Source organism: Triturus cristatus, chromosome 1_2 (assembly GCF_964204655.1).
Source record: "Triturus cristatus chromosome 1_2, aTriCri1.1, whole genome shotgun sequence".
NCBI classification, from domain to species: domain Eukaryota; kingdom Metazoa; phylum Chordata; class Amphibia; order Caudata; family Salamandridae; genus Triturus; species Triturus cristatus.
Genome location: NC_140580.1, coordinates 518,242,979 through 518,260,581, shown reverse-complemented (window position 1 = coordinate 518,260,581; position 17,603 = coordinate 518,242,979). Strand labels below are relative to the sequence as shown.

The window sequence follows — 17,603 nt, the reverse complement described above, 5'->3', positions numbered from 1 at the left end:
TAGTTAATCTCCCGTGCCTTCTAAAAGGCAATGTGTTACTGTGTGAATGTGCTCTTGTGTAATGTAACTGGGTGTCTTGTAAAGGTCTCTACTACTCTTGAGTTCAGTTTGCGCTGTATGAATTTGCTAAACAAACAGCCAAAAGACCTTGTAGAGCAAGAGCCTATTATATCCATTCATGTAGCGCACGCACAGCAATGAGGACTCTGTATAGCCCAGTACTGCACACTACACAACAAACAAATATCCGTTAATGTAGCGCACGCACAGCAATGAGGGCTCTGTACAGCCTAGTACTGCATTCAAAATTTAAAGCGCATTAAAGAGCAATGCTCCGTTAATAAAACAAAACAGGTCGTGCCTGCAGTGAGAGTGGTTCACAAAGAAAAGAAACAAGCGCGGTCCCGAAAGTGAAAGAGGACCGCGCTGGAGCCGGAGCATGGGGATCTCTTGTCTTTATGGGGCCATGTGTTTCTAATTAGAAACACATGGCCAATAGATCTCGCTTATGGCCAACACGGTTAATGCCCATGCTGTACATCAGAAACAAAAGGCAATGGCAGAGCCAATAGTCTTAAAGGGAAGACATATTTGCTTTGCTAATGCTTGTTAGGTCTTGGCACAACATCCCTGCGATTCTGAGCAAATCAGGCAATCTCCCCATGAGTGGAGAAAAAATATGTCATATGGAAAAGCAACTGTGTCCATGTCCATATCTCAGTAAAATACATTTGGAAAAAGTTGTCACAACAAAACAGATAGCTTATATCACAATAAACGTCCATTTCAAAGGAGAGAAGGGCTTCTTTGAAGTGCGTGTGACATAGTAAAACATAGCTACAAATGGCAAGAGGTTCAAAAATGATGACAGGGAAGAAGAAAATATAAAAGCAGTACACCTCAATCACAGAGTGATCTGCGGACAGACAGCAATTAAGCTGAAGCAATCAGTAGTTGGTCTGTGCTCCAGCTGAAAGAAGAGGAAGTGAAGCCAGCAAGCGCTGGCTAATTAGACGACAGCAAATAATAGTGACAATGAAGCCAAAGAGCGTTAAGTGATGGGCAGGCTGCAAGCCACTTGTTGTGAACAATACCTCTTGCAAGAGAGAGTGCATGTGCTATCGCAGGTAAGACCTAAAAAGCACCCAGAATAAATAAGTACTGTCACGGGACTGGCAAATAGCTTGGCTAAAATGGCTCATCTTTCTTTCACTGCTGGTCTCAGGAGTAGGGAACTTTCCGCTGTTGCCCATAAACCAACTGATGTGGTTAGAGGCACCTAGACCGTACTGTCTTAGTTAGCCCAGTAGTTCTTAACCTGAGGTCCAGGGATCCCAGGGAGTCTGCAAAGCCTACTAAGTTGTTCCACGACTGCTTTGACAATTAAATAATGTTAACAGGTTATTAAAGCGTATATTATGCAAGAAGAAACATTTAAAACTGAAACTTTTAAAACATTCTGTAAATGTGAGGGAATTTTAAATTGGAGGCTAAAAATTTAATTAGTATCCTCACATTGAGTCTTGGGAGCAGTGCAAATGCATCAAACAGGATATATAGTATAGGTGACGAGTGGCATCAATTCAATTTAGAAAAGGTCCATCTTTCCCATTAAAATTATAATTTTCGATTTTGTCATATACGTTTGTGAATCAAATAAAAATGTTCGCTTTTTTGTCTGTATTTTGTGTGCATTGTTTTACTGTTCAAATCATCAAAAATGCTTATGATGGGGTACCCGGCTTCAAGTCATGACTCAATGCGAGTCCCTGGACTCCAATAATTAGTCACTGGGTGTCTTCTGGTTCCAGTAATTATTAAGCGGGGGCCCACAGAAGTCAAACTGTTAGGAACCACTGTCTAGGTACCAATCCTCTGCAGCACAAGTACTAGCCAAGCCTGCAAACTGAACACGCACCACATGTAGATCTTAAAATGCCCTTAGAGTGAAGTTGAATTTTAGGTGGAAGATCAGAGGTAACCAGGCCAGGTCACTTGAAGGTGGAATTATACAATTAAAGAAAGACTTTTGTCCCAGCTTTTGAGTACTAGTTGTGGTTTCATCACACAGAAGAGACGGCTCCTTACACGACAGACCCATAGTTCACACATACTGGCACAATGGCAGGGACCAATAAGTATGTTCAGAGGGCTGCATGAAGAAAGCACAAGTCTGGGATTAATACAGTCTGTTCTAACCATCGCAGCCACATGCTTGGGCAAAGGAAGGTGGATCAATGCTAATAATCAATGGCAACTTACAGCACCCTTTACCCTTTTAGTGTTTCGCAGGTTCCACAATCATTAGTCCTGCTTTGTTCCAAATGAGCTTCAAACAATTTTTCTCCATACCCATGGCCAGTTCAGACAAGCTGGTTGTGTGTGAATCAAGGCTGTTTCAAACCTGCTTTGTAAGAGGCATGCATCTGGTCATATTCACTGCACTGCAGACCATGTGATTTGATGAAAATCCTGACCATGCTACCCAATGAAAATGCTAGGATGCTCAATATATATGTGAAGCAGATTAGGTGGCAAATGCAAAACCCAAAAACAGTTATGACCTTCAAGAGACCAGCATGAATGGCTACCTGTTGGGTTCTGCCATTTTGCAAGAAAAGTGATCCACTGCTGGATGGTTCCCCTGATACCTGGCAAGCTCAAAAGGTGCTACCACAGCATCCCATCATCAAAAGCTCAGATGACAAAAAAGAAGTCAGACACAAAGAGCACTGAAATATGGTCCTTTTGTATAGTTCAGAACAATTCAGCTTTCAAACTATACTGTCTGGCTGGCTGGAACATACTACACATGATTATGACACTGCATTGTGCAAGGCAAACAGTGATCGTACATTTAAACACAGTACATAGCCTGAGCAGAAAATATTTGACTACAAAGCAGACTAAAAGGCACTGCACAGAAAACAAAATTCAGGATCTGGTATTAGTTTCAGATAGTGACCACTGGTTTACATTTTTGAATTCAAGATTTTAAAATGACTCATACTTCAAAGATCAAATCAAACATCATAGTTTATTGAACAAATCAGAAAGTACATCAGGGGCCATACTATAGAAAGTGCCCCAGGGGTTCAACGGACATGTGTGCCCGCCTTGGAAGTGCCGCAGATCCTTGTGCGGCCCGAGGCACTTTGGTATTACAGAAAGTGCCGCAGATGCTTCTGCGGCCCTTTCTGTAATACAGATAGCGCTGGTGCACATGTTGCAGCAGCACTATTACCAGCGGGTGTTCCCTCATTTGCATGGGGGCGTGGTCCCATGGAAATGAGGCAATTTCTTTGCCTCTGCACCCGTGCTGTATTATAGACACGAGCACAGAGGTAAAGAAGCTGTCAGGAGGTGCACTGACAGTGCCCCACCTAAAAGGTCATTCAACAACCAATTGCCCTACATCAAGCCTGAAATATCACATGGGCGCACAGGAGCCAATGCTAATAAAAGCATTTTGAGAACCTATCAGGGATTGTGAGTACTCTACAAATGCTTTACAGCGTGCTGGTAATTTTGTTTTTAGTGGTAAACTGCTTAATAGTAGGTATTTTTATATTTAATAACATTACTCTATATTCACTTGGGTTAACAATGCATATAATCAGAGGAGAATGAATCACATGTCTTACTTTTGCGTATCCTGACCTACGGCCCCATGAAATGGTCCAAACACAGATTTCCTAATAAGAGAACTAGAAACATTTGTGATTTATTAGTTCATACCAGACCAGAGTCCAACCAGCCTCCAAGAGAGACAGTACTAAGCAATTGGAGCATGGCACCAATCACCGGACATTATCCTCTTCGCAGCCAGGCCTTTTCCCCCTCCTGGGCCACGCCCTTTTTTGGCTATTTGGGGTAGTGTGCGCTGAGGCCCCTGTAACTTTTTGACCACATAAGGTATCCACGCCAAATTTGCGTCCCTTTCTTCCAACATCATGGGAATTCTGAAGGTACTCAGGGTTTGTGGATTCCCCTGGAGGGGTCACAGAAATGAGCCAAAATACAGAAAAATTTAGTTTTTGGGGGGGATAATGGGAAAAACGGGCTGCAAATGACAGCATCTGGGTTTTTCCCTGCAAGTGTTATCAAAAAAGGGTTTGTGGGGCTGAAATCACCATTTTCCCAGCTTTTAGGGGATACCAGACTTTTGTCAGAAACCCAACATTTTTTACACAGTTTTGGCATTTTTCATCAAGGTTTCTTTATAGAAACTAACAGTTAAATATAGGATAAATTGAACATTTGTTGAAAAAAAGCGCCTTTTGTGTCAACATTTTCACCTGTAACTTCTTCTAATTATGACAGCTCTTTGAAAGCAATATACCGTTACATCCGCTGGACATTACTGGTTGTGGGGATATATAGGACTTGTAGGTTCACCAAGAACACGATGAACCCATAGCCAAAAACTGAGCAGCAACTTGCAATGGTTTTTTATTATGTACCAGGTATATAGTAATTATTCTGTAAAAATGTGTACATGGGAAAATCGGTATGAAAGACACCTATGTATTTCTGAAATGGGAACAAAATATAGAGTTTAGAAACAGTAGATATTTGCACATTTCCGAATTTGGGAATACTCATACTAGCATGAGAATTATCAGTCATTTTTTAGAATGACTTCTTTTTTACACAATGTCTTTCATTTGGAAGGCAGAAATGCATCGAAAGTCAATAGGTAATAACAGTTCCTTTACAAATCTGAATTACCCTAAGTCTCTCGATAAAAATGGTACCTCACTTGTAGGGGTAGGCATAGTGCCCACGACAGGAAATGGCTCAAAACCCAACCTGAACACACCACATTTTCACAATGCAAAATTACCCTTTTTTAGCAAAGTGCCTAGCTGTAGTTTTTTAACCCTAGCTCTCTGCCGGCACCTAGGGAAACCTAGCAAACCTATACATTTTTGAAAACTAGACACCCAGGGGAATCCAGGATGGGGTGACTTGACTGCCTCCCACCAGGTTATGTTACCCAGAATCCCTTGCAAACCTAAAACATTGCCAAAAAACACTTTTTCCCCATATTTCTGTGGTGGAAAGTTCTGGAATCTACTTGGATCCCCAAATTTCCACCCACCCAGTGTTCCCCAAAGTCTTCTGAGAAAAATGGCACCTCACTTGTGTGGGACGGCCTAGTGCCTGCTACAGGAAACGGCGCAAAACGCAACGTGCACACACCTCAATTTTGCTGTGAAAAATGACCCTTTTTTGGCAAAGTGCCTAGCTGTAGTTTTTGAACCCCAGCTCTGCTGGCACCTAGGGAAACCTAGCAAACCTATACATTTTTGAAAACTAGACACCCAGGGGAATCCAGGATGGGGTGACTTGACTGCCTCCCACCAGGTTCTGTTACCCAGAATCCCTTGCAAACCTAAAAAATTGCCAAAAAAGACACATTTTCCCCACATTTCTCTGGTGGAAAGTTCTGGAATCTGCATGAATCCACAAATTTCCACCCACCCCGCGTTCCCCAAAGTCTTCCGAGAAAAATGGTACCTCACTTGTGTGGGTCGGCCTAGTGCCCGCGACAGGAAACGGCGCAAAACGCAACGTGGACACACCTCAATTTCGCTGTGAAAAATGACCCTTTTTTGGCAAAGTGCCTAGCTGTAGTTTTTGAACCATAGCTCTGCCGGCACCTAGGCAAACCTAGCAAGCCTATACATTTTTGAAAACTAGACACCCAGGGGAATCCAGGATGGGGTGACTTGACTGCATCCCACCAGGTTCTGTTACCCAGAATCCCTTGCAAACCTCAAAAATTGCCCAAAAAAACACATTTTCCCCATATTTCTGTGGTGGAAAGTTCTGGAATCTACTTGGATCCCCAAATTTCCACCCACCCAGTGTTCTCCAAAGTCTTCCAAGAAAAATGGTACCTCAACTTCATAGTGAAAAATGACCCTTTTTTGGCAAAGTGCCTAGCTGTAGTTTTTGAACCCTAGCTCTGCCGGCACCTAGGGAAACCTACTAAACCCACACATTTCTGAAAACTAGACACCCTGGGGATTCCAGGGAGGTATGGCTTGCGTGGATCCCCCAACGTTTCCTTACCCAGAATGCCCTGCAAACCCCAATTTTAGCTTTTTCCCACACAAGTGAGGCACCGTTTTTATCGGGAGACCCGGGGGAACGATGGGTGGTAGGAAATTTGTGTCAGCCCGGTGATGCCACAACTTTCCCACACAAAAATGTGTGAAAAGGTGATTTTGTCAGCTACATTTGAGGTTTGCAGGGCATTCTGGGTAAGGAAACGTTGGGGAATCCACGCAAGCCATACCTCCCTGGAATCCCCAGGGTGTCTAGTTTTCAGAAATGTGTGGGTTTGGTAGGTTTCCCTAGATAGCCTCCAAGCCCGGGGCCAAAAACTCATGGGACCCCCTTTGCAAAACCAGGTTGTTTTGTGATAGGTAATTTTTTTTTTTTTTTTTTTTTGAAAAACCTTTATTGACATTTCAACCAATAACAAGTATGGGCCTACAACCCCCGGGGCCGGCCGCTAAGCAGTCAGAGTAACAGAAATCAATATTTATCACAGGCAGCACCTCGGGGAGCAGAATCTCCATGCTGGTATACTCTCGGCCACTGAACAGCCCAAGTAGGAGACCAGGATACAAAAGGTTTTCATTTTATAATAAGGGAGGATGGAAGGATCAGGTGCCGAACAGTTTCCCGGCAGCAAGAAATGGCAGGTAGAATAATAAACGTCAACAATAAACAGCAATTTATCTAGTCAATGGCACTGAAACTAAAAGTTCAGGATGTGGAGGAATATCACGGCCATTTGCGCCTGCAGTCCCCTGCCCTAAAACCCAGAAAACACCACGGGAATTGTGGCACACATGAAAACGCAGCGATTAACGACGAAGGAGTTCTACCATGCTGATCCCAGAAAAGAAAGACAAAGAAGTATAAGAGAAGAAAAAGGAGGCCATGGAAAAAAAGGGGTTAAAGACTAAAGGATCCCCTCCCCCAACCCCCCACCCTGCACCTCTGCAGATGAGTACGGCCCCCCCCCCCCAGCAGCGTGCCTGTCGCCCCGGAACCAGACCCGAAATATAGAAGAAACAGAGAAAGAGGAGTAAGAAAAGAACCCCACCAGACGGGGGGGTAGAGAGAATATTAATAAACTGGAGGAGGGCCTTCAAAACATGCCCCCGGCTTCTCCCTCCCGCACAATTTGTTTCCCCCCAAAGCAAACAATAAGCAACACAGAATCGACCAAATCAAAGAAGAATGGGGAGCATTATGCGCCTATTACACTAACAGTTATGCCGTGAGAGCACGCAACCCCTGAGCCCGCCCGCCTATTAGATGACCACCTCTGAAGGATCAGCCTTATCCTTGGCCACTCTTTGCGAATCTACCCATGCATACCCATCGACCCAGTGCCATGTCCAATGCTACAAAGAAGAGGAGCGTCCAAAAAAGAACAGGAAGCGACACACACAGGTAGGGTGGAAGTCTCTGATCACCAACACAGTCAGCAGTATGGAGAGTCGTCTTTCCCAGTGCTGCCCCAGGATCTGCACTGCACACAAGGTCCAAGAAGGCGAAATCAGCCAGAGCAGGTGACCGTTGCTGGAATGTTGCCTGGGTTGCCGGAGGCCGCACACGGGACAAGGCCACCCCCCCCCCCCACTCAGGTCCCAGACCTCCGGGACAGACCAGACCCACAGCCAGCCGATCACACGTTGAGATACTGTCCGGAGTTTCCAGCTGGTCACTATCCACAGGGGCGGCCACGACACTGTCCTCCTGTGTGCGGTGTAGGAAGTCCCCGTGTACCTGGGGGCAGGCAGGCAGCAACTGTTCCGACGCTGATGCCACCCCATCAAGCTTACTCCCCAATACCCAGGCGCCGTGAACCAAGGTGGAATGAAGGGCACCGAGAGCCTCGAGAAGATCACCATACCCCAGCACAGCTCTCGGCGCTCGCTCCGCTACGCTCCTCATAGTCGCACACTTCCAATCGTGCTGCGACCCAGTGTACAGGATGGTAGACTTCGTCCTGTCAAGATGGGCGCTGGGTAGGTCCAACCCAGATTGGGACCAGGACTCAGGGACAAGCGCCTCAGGTTCCATGTCACTGGAGTCAGGGTTTCGGGGGCAGGCAAAAAATATACCCGGTGTGTGGTCACGGGCAGCAATCATCCCCACCACGGATCTGCGCCCGCGAAAATCCGGGAGCAGTCCGCAAGAATCAGGGCGAGTTGCAGGCGGCGGCCGGGCAGCTCACCGGCGAAGGCTGAGGCAATCACCGGGGAATCTTGGATTAGCCACCTCGGGCATGCACTCGTTCCGCTACGCTTAGTGGTAGGAACGACCACGGCGAAATGTAGGCCGATATTCTCACCGCTCCGGTTAGTCCGACTCCACCCAGTCACCAAAGGCCGCTGTTGTTGAACTGCCGCCCGGCCATGTTATCCACTCGAGGTCCCGGTTCCAGGGTTGCACAGGCCGCAAACTTTAAATGGACATTTCTCCGGCGATACCGCCGCCAGAAACTTCGGAGTCACACGATCGGTTGCCGCTCTCATTCACCAACACGGGCATATAGCGCAGGCTAAGGATCTCATGCAGGATATCTGTGCGGGATGCGGAGGTTCACGGAGCCGGGAGCCTACGCTGCCGTCCCGGTCGCCATCTTGGCTCCTCCTCGTGATAGGTAATTTTGATGTCTCCTCAATTGGTTTTGGACCCTTGCCTCACGCGGGCACTAGGCCTACCCACGCAAGTGAGGTACCATTTTTCTCGGAAGACTTTGGGGAACGCGGGGTGGGTGGAATTTTGTGGACCCACGCAGATTCCAGAACTTTCCACCACAGAAATGTGAGGAAAATTTGTTATTTTGGACACATTTTTAGGTTTGCAATGGATTCTGGGTAACAGAACCTGGTGAGAGCCAGTCAAGTAACCCCATCCTGGATTCCCCTCGGTGTCTAGTTTTAAAAAATGTACAGTTTTGCTAGGTTTGCCTACGTGCCAACTGCGCTAGGGCCCAAAATCCAGAGGTATGCACATTGTTAAAAAAAAGCTGGAGCCCAGTGGGCTTTCTGCCGTCCTGGGGGGGGGGGAAATCGGGGAAGGGGGTTTCATCCCGATATGCCCCTAAAGGGGCAGAAAGACTGTGGCTATTTTTTGTGGGGGTGGGGGCATTGGTATGACCATTTTGGGCAGCCCCCACCCCCACGCATAACAAAAGGCTGCGTACTCGCTGGCGCCTAGTGGGCTTTCTGCCCCCCCCAGGGGGCAGATCAGGGGCCGCTGCCGCCAACTACCCTCCCGGGGGGCGGAAAGACTGGAGGTTCTCTGGGGGTGGGGTGGGGGTATTGTCATGCCCATTTTGGGGAGCCCCTACCCCTACACTAATAAAACAAAAAAATCCATGGTTTCTAGTGGGCTTTCTGCGCCCCCCAGGGGGGGCCAGATTGGGGGCTACAGCTCCCATCTGCCTCCTGGGGGGCAGAAAGACTGTCATTTTTGTGGGGGGGAGGGTGGGGACATTGGCGTGCCCGTTTCGGGCAGCTCACACCCTAAAAACAATTGCGCAAAAAAAATCCCTGGTGGATAGTGGGCTTTCTGCCCCTCGGGGGGGGCAGATTGGGGGCTACTGCCCCATCTGCCCCCCAGGGGGGGCAGAAAGGCTGTAATGGTGGCGGGGTGGGGGCATTGGCGTGCCCGTTTCGGGCAGCCTCCACCCTAAATAAAATCCATCATCCTAAAGAAAATTGCACGAAAAAAATCCCTGGCGTCAAGTGGCCTTTCCGCCCCCCCCCCCCACCAAAGGGGCAGATTAGGGGCCAATGCCCCATCTGCCCCCCAGGGGGGGTAGAAAGGCTGTAATGATGGCGGGTGGGGGCATTGGCGAGCCCGTTTCGGGCAGCCCCCACCCTAAAAAAAATCTAAAAATAAATCCCTGGTGTTTAGTGGGCTTTCTGTCCCACCGAAGGGGCAGATTAGGGGCCAATGCCCCATCTGCCCCACGGGGGGGCAGAAAGACTGTAATAATTGGGGGGTGGGGCGGGGGCATGGGCCTGCCAGTTTTGGGCAGCCCCCACCCCTATTTTTTTTTTTTTATTCCCTGGTGTCTAGTGGGCTTTTTGCCCCCCCCGGGGGCAGATTGGTGGCCAATGCCCCATCTGCCCCCTAGGGGGGGCAGAAAGGCTGTAATGGTGGCGGGTGGGTGGGGGCATTGGTGTGCCCGTTTTGGGCAGCCCCCACCCTACAAAAAAAACTAAAAACGAATCCCTGGTATTTAGTGGGCTTTCTGCCCCCCGAAGGGGCAGATTAGGGGCCAATGCCCATTAGGGGCCAATGCCCCATCTGCCCCCCGGGGGGGGGCAGAAAGACTGTAGTAATTGGGGGGTGGGGTGGGGGCATGGGCCTGCCCGTTTTGGGCAGCCCCCACCCCTATTTTTTTTATTTTTATTCCCTGGTGTCTAGTGGGCTTTTTGCCTCCCCGGGGGGGGGGGCAGATTGGGGGCTAATGCCCCCATCTGCCCCCCAGCGGGGGCAAAAAGATTCAATGGTGCCAACGATATTTGGGGGAGCAAAGGCTCTTGCCCAAGGAGCCGCTCCCCCCTCCCTGGTGTCTAGTGGGTGGATCCCTGCTTGGGGATCGCCCTCCTGTGGCGATCCCCAAGCAGGGATGCACTGATTCTCCCCTTTCCAACGATACCTCTCCCGTCTTTCTACGTGCTCAGGGGGCTGAGATAGCCCCCTGAGCACGTAGAAAGTGAAACTGAAAGGACTGGATAAATAACAATGTCTACGTGGCAAGATCACATGAAAATATTTGGGGGCCACTGACTGCCTATCTCCTGGGGAATGCAGCAGTCCAGGGACAGGGCCCGGGAGGTGAAGGGGTGGGAACCGAAAAGGGGGTCAGTACTGGCAACCACTTGGGACCCCCACAAACAGACTCTGAGACCTTATTGGATTGCAATGAAAAGGAAGCACATGGCTAATGATGCTGGCAAGGGGCACGGTGAGATTATAGGTACCTGCCACAGTCGGGGGAGGCCAAACCCACCCCGCTGATCTCAATCGGGAGTATGAGGTCTGCATACCGCTGAATCCAGAGGCCCTGTACTCTAGGGAACATGATGCTATCTGTACACTGTATTCCTGTGCTACCCTATGACCGTTGGATGGAGTATTATATAGGTTGGATAAGGGGGGGGATGTTGATCCTATGTAATGAATTTGTACAGGAAGGTGTAAGATACTGGCGCACTATTCATGCAACAACATTGTTGATTGACATTACACTGATGTACTGTGCAAACTATCAATAAAGGTTTTTGAAAAATGAACACAAAAAAAAAAAAGTTCCCCGTCCGCGTTCCTCACAGTAGAACTAGAGGCTCTGGAATGCTCAAGCAGAATTCCTCGCACAGGAATTCCGACGGCTGACGGGGTGAAGTCTAATGTCCCTGAGACTTCGGCAGGAGGCGCTCTCGATTCAGGCCCTCGGGTAGTTTCTTCAGCAAGCTTGGTGAAAGTTTCAAAAGTCCTTTCCTCTGTTCACTCAGACAGATCGTGGGGTCGGGGAGCACTTGGTTTACGAGGCGACATCCTACCCTTTCAGAATGCGGGGGTCTGCTATCAGACGCCCAGTGGGGGGATGGAGCCATCATTCACCTTGACAGGCACAGGCTTCCTCAGATCAAAGAGTCACCCCTCCCCATGCTCTGAATACCAATCTCTCTCTCCAGCCAGGTCTGACCCAGCTGGCCCTGCTGCTCCAAAACCAGACGGCTAATACACATACTAGCAAAGCCTACAGGAAAGCTCAGGCAAGAAAATACTGCATTTCCAGAAGAGGCATTTTCGAACATGGGATATATAAATGGTTCTTACTAAAAGGTGTATCTCAATGTCCCGAGCATAAACATACCAAACTCGAAGTTCCTATCAGGTTCTGGGGGTCAGATAGGATTATAGAAGGTAATCCTCAACCTGCCCATTCTGGCCTATGAGAACGGATAGCTTCACAATAGTAACAGAGAAATGGAGGGTAACTCGCTATTAGAACATACTACACAGACCTAGGCATTATGGTTATCCTTATTTATACAGTCATCTTTACACGGGGAGCATTCGCGCTGTGGCACTGATTAGCAGTGGCACAGTGCCTAGAGCATCTAAATCCTGCCAACATAAAAGATAGGAAACGAAAAGAGGAAGGGAGACCCACGCCAATGATGCAAGGTCTAACAGTTGTGATTCTTCATTTTTTTGGGAAATGCGAGGTTCCTGAACAGGCAAACCAAGTGGAGGCACAAACGTATACAACAATGAAGTTAAACCATGTTATGGACAGTATACGGGTAATCTTCTGTGCATACATGAATCTCAAATATGAAACTCAGACACCCGAGAGCTTTCGTCTATTCAGATCAGGACCAATATCCGCACATTTAGATAAGTTGTTGGTGATAAAGGAATACTGCACACTTGGCTATGGATTTTGCAGTAATTGCAAATATATGAAAAGAATAGCTCCTTATTTATCGTACATTTTTTTCCATTGCTCATCCATATTCTTGTTTAGATCACATACTTTCTTCAAACATCAGTTACATTAAGAGGAAACTTACAGTTTAGAATAATCTCGTACATGTTCATCACTTTTTAAGGTCTTGCATTTTTTAAAGTGCCTTCTTATAAAAATAACACTTACATAAAAACATGAAACGGTAAGAAATATTTAAGCATAAATGTTTTTCTATGATGCAAATACATTTCTTGCGAAATTTACGTACATTCTTTAGTGTTGATATCACCTTTGTATGAATTGGGTCAGAATGTTAAAACAGTGAGTTATTAATATCCATTACTATACAGCTTAATTTTGCTCTAATGACGCAATGTGTCAAATGACTTGTTTTTACTTGTATCACACACCATTCAATCCTGCCACATAATTCCAGTGAAATAATTCATAATATAGATAACCAGGGATCTTTAAATTGTGGTAATCTTTAAATTGTGTCATCTCGTTTTGCTGCTGTTATGGGCTCTTAGTACATAGAATTCTCATTTTACAGTGGAAAAACAAAACAACGTGTGCGCAAGTACAAGGGAAATAACCAGGACTGCATGAACCACTCACATCTAGTGTGGGGCAACTTGAAATCGCTCTAAAAATCTAACTTGCATACAAAATACACGTTTATGTTCAAACGAATGCAACTTCCTGATAATAACTTACGGATTACAGAAGGGAAACATGGGTAAACATGCTAGGTACGCAGTGCATCAAAATATATCGAATAACCACCATGCCACTAGACAGGAAGAACATACAACCTCTACATAAGGATAAACAGTGTAATTGTGGTGGGCGTAGTTAAAGTACTTCGTATAGCCATAGAAAGAGGACGTATGTGAACGGACTCCTGACAGTTGCCATCGTTTAACTACGTGTTATTTTTTTTACTAAAGTGAATGGCTAATAAAAAGCAGCAATTAAAAACAATTATGAAATCACAAACACTTCAAAACAGTACAGGAATTGCCACGCAATGCTGTAAACCATGACCGTTTGCTTTTTCGTTTACCTAAAAAGCACAGAAATAAGAGCTAGCGGGAATCCCAAACTGTGCCATTCAATAGAGTACGGAGCAGCGTCTCCTACAGCTGTCCTGGCAGCTCTCGCCATGAGAGTGCAGACTGAGCCCTGAGAGGCCGAGTGACGGCGAGGGAGGAGAATGTTTCAGCCAGTCTCCTTTCTTCTATGTCTATGACTCTCGCTGCTTGTTCCGTCCTCTTCACTGCTGAACAGGATGGCGTCCAGACCGAAAAAACCCGCTCTAGAGCCGACGAAGCAGTACCGTGAGGAAGTAGACGACTCCGAGGAAGATGACAGTTCCGAGGAAGAGGACGCAGATTCAGAGGAGGAAACACACGAGGTCCGTATAGTTGCAGGGGTGCTCTGTCTCTTCCCTTCTGGCGGTGCTTTCGGGGGGCAGCGAGGGGCGTCTGTTGGTAGTGAAAGCAAGAGTTATCTGCTATAGTTGAAAATTATTGTCCGTAGTTTATCCTTTTAATTTCTCAAACGACGACTGTTCGCCGTGGGGGGTATTTCTTAGCATCGTAGTTTGCTTATTATGCTGGTTAGCTGATAGATCTTACGTTTACCTGCTATCTACACGCATCTCGACCTACAATGTAATAATTCAAAGGTTAACCGGATAACAAGAACATTAGTTCAACATCTTCTGGAGACCCACGCGGCTCGCACTTGCTGGCACTGTTTATCCTTTAAGTTGGAAGCAATTGGCACGTACAGGAAACTAGAACGAGAACGTGTTTCAGTATTCGGGACAACGTGGTGGCCATCTTGAAAAACAGCTGTTCACTGATGTGTACTGCCTATGCGTGTTTTTTTTTTCAATAACTGTTTCCCAGTATAGCAGTTTCTTTTGCACAGAGAAGACATGCTCCCCTCGTTTAGACAAGTTTGAGCATCCACAAACGGAGTGTGTCCTTGACCTCGATTTCTGTTTATAATTCTAGGACCTTTGTTTCAATGAAGATGTACATTTGTCTAATGCACATCTACATTGAGAAGATGTTAAAATGCTTTTTTTAACGGAAGAGGTTGATTTTTAACTACCTTTACCACTGTACATTTGCATACCTGTCAAGTTACCTGCTTTTTAGGTCGTGCCTGGGAAGCGCATGCCCTGCGTGGGATGCTGTATTGACTGACTGAAGGGCTTATAAAGCGCACTTATGCCGAGGCGTCTAGGCGCTGGGTGAATATGATATGACGTAGCAGTCCCTCATGTCCATTGTCTTCACATATTCATACAGTAATTTTGAAAATACATTGTTAGAGAAATCATTTATAGACCTGTCTTTATGTAAATAATTTTTATCTATATTAGTCGGATATACGTTCTGAAACTTTTCTACATTAGTTTTATTCTCACTATGTCCTATTGTTTCTAGTGTAACTTTAAATGAGATCATCAAAGCCAAAGCACTCTATATAAGCATTAGTAATCCTGTACAACAACACATTTTTAACCACCTTCTAAGAAATACACATTTAGTTTTTCTATTCTCTGTGTTTCCCATTTCGAAAAATGATCAGTGTCTTTTTACTTAGCCTCTTCTACTTCACAACTAGTTTTGTCTAACCCAAGGCTCTAAGCACCTACTTGGTTCTATCAGTTATGCCTTTTCCAGTAATTTATAGTCTTCCCATTGGTATCACTTTTTTGGTCTTTTCAGTTTGGCATTTGATCGTCTTTCACTTTTCTTTCACAATCTTGATACAGAACTTCCTGAACATCTGCTTCTTCTCCAATGTCGGACAAGATAACTCAGGATTTCCAATTCTTTGTCTTCCTCAACCACTTCTGGTACAGTCAACTCTGGATTTTCTTGGCTATCCGCCGCTTTTTATTTCAGGCAGTGCCACTTATGACCATTCCGGCTATTTATACTTCTGGTTAGGTTTTCTTGTTCTCTTATTTTCTTCTGTTGTCGTTTTTCCCTCGTCTTTAAATTTTTCTTGATTAGATACTTCATTCACTTGTTCAGCTCTGGATGAATTTACTCGTGTCAGTCGGTATCGCAATCTCTTTATTTTGTTTGGCCAGATTTCATCTCTTGCGGATATTTTCAATTTATTTCCCTTTTCGTTTTTCTCAGCTCTCCATGCTCTTTTTCTCAGGACTCGACTTTCTGGTGCTTCTACATCACTGTCCTCTGATTCTGTTTCAATTTGACTTTTACTTTCAGCTGTTTTTCTTTCCACCACTTCTTTTATTTCCCCTACTTCTGTCCCTCCTCGTGTTTCATGCACACAATCTTCCTGCTGACTAACCGTCCCTTCCTCTAACTGGATGTTCGAATTCCCTACAACTCCTCCAGAGCCGTAGCTAGAGGCGCCCGGGGCTATCCCTCCGCTTGCCGCCCCTAGGGAGGGAGGGGGTTGCTGGGGAAAAAGGACGGCGAGCACTTGAAAGCGGTCCGAGAGACACGTAGTATCGCCGCTAATAGTTACCTCGATCATGCAAGTTACATGCACATACGTGACACGGTCCAAGGCTACACAGTTGAATACACCAGTGACTGGCAGTACAAAAGAGAACACACAGACTGCATGATCTATCTGGGGACTCAGAAAAACTGCATGTGACATCCATCAGAGAGCTGCGTGAATAATTACCTGGTAATCCCCTCCGCACAATGCAAACATGCACATACATGACACTGTTCAGGGATCCATCATCTACAGCTGACATTAAATGACCATTCATCATGGTTTCCCCCCCCCATTAAAGCAGTGCACTTTGTGATCTGCATGGTACATGTTCTTTGCAGCAGGCACATTAACCCTCTGTGCTACCTTTCCAGGAGTCAACCCTTCCACTAGACAAAACTCCGATCTCTCTCTAGGAAGAACATTAATCACCGAAGTTATCATGACATTTTTATTGTTTCTGAAAATTGCTGGAGGCCAGGAAGGAGGCAGCAAGTTATTTTTAAACCATAATATACTTGCAAACACTATGCACCCACCCGAAATAGGTACCCAGTGCGGTCACACCGTTCGCATCGCCCTAACCTGCTCAAGGTTCATGTGACCTCAGTGACAGAGTCACAGAGACTGGATCACTGTTGCTCTATGGTGTGCTGCTTCGTAGGCCTGCCCGCAAGACTGGAGATGAACTTCAGTATGGATTGTGGTGGACAGGCCTTCAAGGTTAACCCACAATTGACACCACTAGGTTACACCTGCTTGTGCTAAGACATCAAGCCTTCTAAGGTCTAATGGGGCCTTCTAAGGTCTGGCATGGGAATGTGCTCCCTCAGTAGAGTGGTCTGGTGGACTGGTCATGAAGGCTGAACCCGGTTCCCCAGTTCCAAATACGACAGCTCTGGCCATAGTGCCACATCCTCTCCCCCACTGAACACCCTACTGCCCCACTGAGAGAAACTCGCACTGCCTTCAGCTATAACCTAATTGTGCCCGCTATAAACACTTGGATGTGGCTCAATTCAAATTATGCACTTGATAAGAGTAATATGCTGCCTAAAAAAAAAAAAAAAGTAAAAGCAACCACTCATAGGGAATGCAAGATTAAGTAAAGCATGTGAAATGTAAGCAGAAACAACATGGTTACCTTAAACGATCCCTCACTCACTATTCAGAAATCAGCGAGTGGTTTTACCTGAAAAGTTAAGGACCTGACTAGAGGCCCCTGAAGGGAACCGTTTCAATGTCCATTGCTTATATCCTTACAAAACGTAAGCAGCATGGTTTAAAAAGACCACATCCATAAACACAGAGCCATGGTACACATTTTGTTTTGCAATCCACCCATCAACCAGGTATTGCAATACCTCTAGGAATGGTACACTTTCCCACCTGGGAACAACAATGCTATTCAGAGAAAGACGAGAAAACAAAAGTAGCGCTTCACTGGCAAACTCTGTAAAGTGAGGCTGATGTATTTGGATGTAAATAAAACCAATCTGGCCACTTTGCAACCACTCTGTCTCGTTTTATTTAGTTATGTATTTATTTTTCATATTTAAAACCTTCTATT

The 17,603-nt window shown here is 46.1% G+C and overlaps 2 protein-coding genes and 1 long non-coding RNA gene across 8 annotated transcripts in view; 1 reads left to right on the top strand and 2 right to left on the bottom strand.

Annotated features, from left to right (window-relative positions):
* Nucleotides 1-13,766, bottom strand: part of UROS (uroporphyrinogen III synthase) — a 426,340-nt gene extending 412,574 nt beyond the window's left edge. Inside the window, exon 1 of one of the 6 annotated variants that reach the window (XM_085606248.1) lies at nt 13,596-13,766. The gene's annotated coding sequence lies outside the window, so the exon portion shown is untranslated. Of the gene's footprint in view, nt 1-13,246; nt 13,371-13,595 lie in introns of those variants that run through there. The other 5 variants (XM_085606250.1, XM_085606246.1, XM_085606249.1 and 2 more) reach the window with 5 other exon arrangements.
* A 34-nt stretch (nt 13,767-13,800) lies between these two features.
* BCCIP (BRCA2 and CDKN1A interacting protein) overlaps nt 13,801-17,603 on the top strand; it is a 163,241-nt gene continuing 159,438 nt past the window's right edge. Inside the window, exon 1 of the mRNA XM_085606244.1 lies at nt 13,801-13,946. Coding sequence (XP_085462370.1) covers nt 13,821-13,946 — 126 coding nt within the window. The 5' untranslated portion in view covers nt 13,801-13,820. The remainder of the gene's footprint in view (nt 13,947-17,603) is intronic.
* LOC146867547 (uncharacterized) lies at nt 13,881-14,314 on the bottom strand. Its single transcript, XR_014961783.1, has 2 exons — nt 14,176-14,314; nt 13,881-14,016 (listed from the first exon to the last, which is right to left on the bottom strand). It is a non-coding gene; the product is annotated as an uncharacterized LOC146867547 (long non-coding RNA).